General features: G+C 62.9%; 1 protein-coding gene across 1 annotated transcript; it reads right to left on the reverse strand.

Annotated features, from left to right (window-relative positions):
• Positions 1 to 9: 9 nt before the first annotated feature.
• PERM1 (PPARGC1 and ESRR induced regulator, muscle 1) lies at positions 10 to 4,290 on the reverse strand. The gene is made up of 3 exons (XM_032628018.1): positions 1,969 to 4,290; positions 1,286 to 1,411; positions 10 to 1,024 (listed from the first exon to the last, which is right to left on the reverse strand). Exons 1-3 carry the CDS (start codon positions 3,956 to 3,958, stop codon positions 939 to 941), a joined length of 2,202 nt encoding a protein of 733 aa, XP_032483909.1. The 5' UTR covers positions 3,959 to 4,290; the 3' UTR covers positions 10 to 938.
• Positions 4,291 to 6,059: the final 1,769 nt, after the last annotated feature.

The following is a 6,059-nucleotide window of genomic DNA, read 5'->3' on the forward strand; positions in this document are numbered from 1 at the left end:
GAGATTTTATTGGTGCCGTGTGTCCACGCGTTCCGTCCTGAGCAGCAGGAGTCTCCTGCGTCCCGGGGACCCTGTGTGTGCTGCCTCGGAGCTGGACGCCCCCCCAGCGCCTAGTCTGGCAGCCCCCTTGCTCCACTACTGCCCGCACCCTGTCCACCTTCCTGTGTCACCTCCGGCTCCTGTCAGCTCTGGGCGAACCCAGATGTCCCGTCCCTCCACCTGATACCCTTGCCTTCTGCCTCTGCACCTCCTCCAGGGCTCCCCAGAGGAGGGGCTCCAGGCTCTGCCCTACAGACCCCCAGCCTGCAGGGCCCCTCTGGGTACCTGCTCAGCATCTCGGGCGGGAGCCGAGGAGGCCTTGACCACAGACCCCTGGGGTTCAGGGGTTAGAGAGGCCTCAGAGACCTCCAGCGGCCCAGCCCACTTATAAACAGGGCAGAGGGTCCCTGGGACGCCAGCCCCCAGCCTCAAGGCCCTCTGCCCAGATCTCCAGCTGGGGCCTCGCTGCTGCTCTGAAGCCCCATCATGCCCCTCCCCCCAACAGGATAACCACATAGGATTAGGACTCCAGTTAACTCTGCTTTCAGATAAACCACAAATAATTCCTTAGCATAAGTAGGTCTCAAACTACTCCAGTTTCGATGGACACCTTGTGTTTTATGTTGCTAATCTGGCACCTTACTGACTCCCAGCTCCCTGCTTGGCCTACCCTCCCAGCCTTCCAGAATCTCCCACTCCCAAGTGTGGAGCACAGCCTCGGCCTCGGCCACTGGCTGGACCCTCGGGTGGAGTCCAAGGGAGCCAGGACCAAGGATGCAGGCTCCTTCCTAGACGCCGCAGAATGCAAGGGCCAAAGGGCAAGGCCTGAGAGCAGCACCTCATCCTGAGCACCTGTGGACATTTCCTCATCCTGCATCTTCCTGGGCGGAGCCTGGGTCTTAGGAGCTGGGGCTGCGGCGCCCCCGCCCCACCTGCCGGCGGAAGTACCGGATGGCGGAGATGGTGCCGATGTTGGCCAGCAGAACTGCAAGAGAAGTACAAGACCTCCTGAGTGCCGGCTCCATTCCAGCCCAGTCCCCACCCTCCATCCACACGGCGGGGTTCTCAAAGGATGGGAGGAGGCCAGCGGGGCAAGGGTGGGTGAGCAACGCAGGAGACCCGTCAGGGGAGACACCTGCGTCTCCCCATGTGCCCCTCACCCCTGCTGGCCCAGCAGCTGGGACACCACCACTGCCCCTCCATTTGGCTTCTAGACACCAGCCCCCCGCCCCCCGGGCCCACAAACCTGTTTTCCAGGCATCTGGGGCATGCAGGTCTGATGTTCTTACAGCCCAGGTAGCGAAGGCTACAAACACCAGGCACATGTCATTCTGGCTGAAGGTAAACGAGGTGAGGGGACCCCGGGGTTCCCCTAGGAAAGAGAAGCATGTCCTGAGCTCCTGCCGTTGTCCCACTCACACACACCTGCCCTGGGACATGTCTCTCCTGGCCATGTCTGTCCTGAGACATGTCTGTCTTGAGTCACATCCTCCCCGTGATACAGGGTAGCGTGTGGCATAGTTGAGTCAGGCTGACTTGGGCGAGTACGTCTGGGGCACCGTTTCCTGGTTTGTAAAATACCGTCCGGGGGAATGCGAGCCTGCTCTGGCAGGCGGCATGGCCTGAGCTGGAGCTGCCCCAACACCTGCCTGCTACAGGCTGGGGGCAGGCACTGCTGTTACCTGGGCCTGAACACAGGGCCACGGTCAGTGTGGAGCCAAAGCCCTGCTCGACTGGGGCTGCCCCACCTGGACTGGGTCCTGGGGTGGCCAGGAGCTGGTCCTTCCTGCCCAGATCATCCCTGAGGGCCCCCACCAGCTCGCAACCCAGGGTCCTGGCTTGCCCCTCCCCAGTGGCCCTCTTGGCCCAACTCCCTGGACAGTGTGTACCCAGGTCCTAGACAGGCCATGGGGTCCCCGCAACACACACCTGCTTGCCTGATGGCCGGGGCAAGCTGCTCCGCTGAGGCTGGGCTGGGCCCTGGTGGGGTGCCGGTCCCCACGTCCCAGGGGACTGACCTGGGGGTCTCCGTGGCCTGCATCTGGAAAAGCGCAGCTGGCCCCAGCATGCCCCCTGACGCGTCCTCCCCGAGGAAGTGTTCGTAGGCCTCGGGGATGGAGATGGGTGTGGGATCTCCTGGTGGAGGGGCTGGCACAGGCTCAGCCTGGAGGGGTGGGGCCTGGGAGTTGCCTTCCCAGGGCCTCGACCTCTGGGTTTGGCCATCTTGGAAGAAGAACTCGCACACGCCCGGCCACTGGACTTCGGCCAGAGCCTGGCTAGCCTCTGCTTCCTCCTCAATATCTTCATCCTCTTCCTCGATGGTGTCACAAAGGAAGAACTCATAGGCTTCTGGGAGGGTCACCGCAAAGGAGCAGCTGTGCCCAGGCCCCGCTGAGGCAGAGGGGGCAGGGGGAGGCAGGTGCTTCAGGATCCGAGGCTGGGGGGTCCAGGGCCCAACTGCCATGGTGTCCCAGGCTCCAGATGCCCTGCGGCCCCCAGCTGCTGTCCTGGGGGCTGTGGCTGGGAAGGCTGGGCCCGAGGCCTCTCCTGACCCTGGCTCCTCGGGGCTGGGCACAGCCATGGAGAATCGCACTTTCTTCTTCTTGGGGGCTTGGATAGCGCCTAGCGGGGGCTCCCCAGTGCGGTGTCCAGGGGCACCTGCTGAGGGGTCCCCTCTGGGCTTCTGTCGGCCCCCCTCTGGAGACCGAATAGGGCTCAAACCCAGCTTGGCCACTGGGGCAACCTCCAGCTCCGCCACGTCAGGCCCAGCCTCGGGGATGGGAGCAGGTGTAGACACACCCACATCAGACCCAGCCTCAGAAACCAGGTGAGGCAGAGCTGTACGGCGAATAGCCTTTGAGACAGGCGTAGATGAACCCACCTCCAGCTGGACCCCTGGACCTGGCACAAGCAGGTCCACATCCAGTCTAGGCTCGGAGGCAGGTGTAGACAGAGGCTCATCGGGTCGAGGCTCGGAGGTGGGTGTGGACAAAGCCACGTCTGACTTAGCCATTGTGACATCTGCAGAAGCCCCCAGGTCAAGCGTGGATATAGTGCGTGGCTCAGTTCTGAGGGTCATTCCGATTAGGTCTGTACCCTGCTCAGTGGTAGGGACAGATGTAGACAGATCCACACCTGGCCCTCGCCTGGCCACCTGCTCAGGGGCTTCTGGAGACTCTGGCCCCAGCTCGATCTGCCCAGCTCCTGCTGTCTGCCCTGTGGTCCCCACCCGGAGACCCTTCCCCCTGGACCCAGCCAGGCCAAGGCCGTCCTCGGCCCCGGCCTCAGTGAGCAGTAGGGAGCCCAGCTGGGTGGGAGCAGGGCCTGGGTCACCCAAGCGCCCACCCGCCTTGGTGCCTGCAGCCCGCCTCTTCTTTTGGCTGGGGGGGCTGCCAGGGGGCCTCTGGGGGGCAGCGCTGCAGCCGGTGGAATCGGGGCTCCGAGCGGGCTCACCCGTGAGAGTAGGGGCAAGACCCCGGGGGGCTGGGCCCTGCAGAAGCCTCTGCCTCTCGCCTCTGGAAGACACTGGACCCGGGAGGGATGAGCCCTGGACCAGAGGGGCAGCACCAGGGCTGAGGGACGGCTGAGCTTCTGGCCGCACGGACACGCTGGGCGTCTGCTGACCGGCCTCCGGGGCCAGCACGGGCTCACACCAAGACCTGCTGACCAGCTGCCGGGCGGCTACCTTCTCCCCCTCAGAGCCAGGCCGGTCACTCCCCCTGGGAGCCAGCTGCCCCTCAGGAAGGGGCAGGGGCCCTGGGGGGCTGCTGCCACTGCTGTCCCTTTGGTCAGTGTCACTGGACAAGAGCTCATGCCCAGAGGCCAGGCTGGCCCGCAGGAGGGCACACTTCGCGTCAGCGGCTGATAACTCAGCCCGGTCCTGGCCGCTCAGCTGGACGCTGCACTGGAAGCTCTCCATTCTGGGTCAGCAGAGACACGTGAACCACAGACCAGGCTCTTCATGGGCCCAGGCCTGGGGCCCTGGCCGGCACACACTGCCCGCACCCCACCTGCCCCCTGGGCATCCCACGCCTCCCTGGCTCAGGGGCCAGCACTCCATCTCCGTCCTGAAAGAAAGCAGAAGAAACAGAATCCAGAGGGAAGCTGTGCTGATCTCAAACCTGATGGCTTCCTGGAGCTAGAACATCCGAAACCCACCTTCCGTGCTCCCAAACTGACTGCAAATGATAACGTTACAGTGACATATTGCTACAGTCCTGCATTCAGGTTAGTGAAGTCCACTAAAGAATAGGGTTCAAAAAAAAAAAAAAAAAAAAGAATAGGGTTCCTCATGTTTGGGTTTTCATCCCCAGGAGGAGTTTTCCTCCACAACGTTATGCATTTTCTGTTCAGCTGGGTCAGCCTCCAGCTTTCCTGCAGAGTTGTTGGTACTGAGGCCAACTCTATATACCAAAGCCCATTTCAAGGACCACCCACCAGGGCTCAGTTTACCTGGGCGACAGTCAGTGCCGGACTATCCCATCATGCCTCAGAGGAGCCGCAGTGCCCAGCAGGTGACCAGTCTTTGGTTATGACCTTCCACCGGCCTTGGCTGGGACAGACTGCTAGGCTTCCTCTGAGCTTACCAAGGTCAAGCTAGTGCTGGCCAGAGCCCTCTCAGGGGTCATCAGGACGAGCCTGGCTCTGCCCCTGCCTGGGCAGGAGGTCCCACAACAGAAATGAGCCTCCTGATTCCCACCGGCCCCCCCGGGGCCATCCTCAGTGTCTGTGCCCCTGACCAGATCTGCCCAGCCGGCAGAGGTCCCCTCCCCGCGTCTCAGTGAACTGAGGCAACCCTACCTGGCTGACACCCCCTGACCTCTCAGCCCCCTGCAGGGGGCTGCCTTTTGGGCCTTGGTCAGCTGCCACTGGACCCAGGGCGGTGGGAGGTCACTCTGGCCAGGCAAGTCCTGAGATGGAGGTGCCTTGAGACCAGGGCACCGCAGCTTCCTGACCCCGCTGCACCTCGTCCTCCCCTCTGGTCCTAGGGGAGGTCCCAGTGGGGGCTGTCTGCCTTGGGACCCCTTAGGGTGGGAGTGAGGGGCTGACAGTACTGTACCTGGGACCCCACAGCCAGCCGGGGCAGCGGAGCTGGGCATCCAAGCTGCCTGTCCCAGAGCAGCATGGTGCAGGGCTCGCTGCGCAGGCCCCACCCCCATTGCCCAAAATACCACAGCCCCGCAGTCACATGTCTCCTGCCAGGCGGCAGGGTACAGGCCACAAATAGATGGCATTTGAGGGTCTGCCAGCTACGTGAGGGACGCCTTCCTGGTCAGGTCAGATGCCAGTTAGAGAACGCTGACCAGCAGTCAGGCCCACAGGACCTCCCTTTCCTAAGCTGAAGGCTACCCTGCTGCCCATCCTGGCCGAAGGCTGCCCTTTCCTGTTCAAGTGGCCCCGCCCACTGTGAAAACTCAGCCCTCCCCACTCCTCCTGTCACCTCACCTGCCGGCAGCCCCCCAAGACCAGCACCTCTCCCGACCTAGGCTCCTGCAAGCGGGGCCCAAGGCGGGGGTGGCAGTGCAGTCTGTCTCTCCAGGAACGGGGGTCTGGTGCTGCCACCTGCAGGTCACCAGCAGGAGCTGGGCAGGAGGCAAGGCCTCTGAGAACAGCCCCTTACAGGCATCACCCTGCCCAGTGCCCTGAGCACTTTTCCAAAATGTGTCCATCCTGAGAGGGACGCCAGGAGGATCCTCCTTCACAGTTGAGCTTGGTAAGGCACAGAGAGGGTGAGTGAGTTGTCCGTAGCCACACAGCTAGTAAGTGGCAGAGTTGGGCCCCAAAGGCCCTGCTCAGAGCCATCCTGCCCTCGAGGCTGGTGTTGCCTATCCCCAGCCTGGTCATTGTGACACACACCCCTCCCGCTGGGGACAGAGGAGGGAGTAGGGGGGTTGGACAGCAAACATTGAAACTAACAGGTAAATAGGATCATTTCTGACAGCAACACATCTTAAGAAGGACCTAGAGTGGAGAGGAGGGTGGCCTCTGAGGAGGGTCCAGGGGATTGAGACTGGGCAGGT

Source organism: Phocoena sinus, chromosome 1, assembly GCF_008692025.1.
Source record: "Phocoena sinus isolate mPhoSin1 chromosome 1, mPhoSin1.pri, whole genome shotgun sequence".
In the NCBI taxonomy this organism is placed as follows: domain Eukaryota; kingdom Metazoa; phylum Chordata; class Mammalia; order Artiodactyla; family Phocoenidae; genus Phocoena; species Phocoena sinus.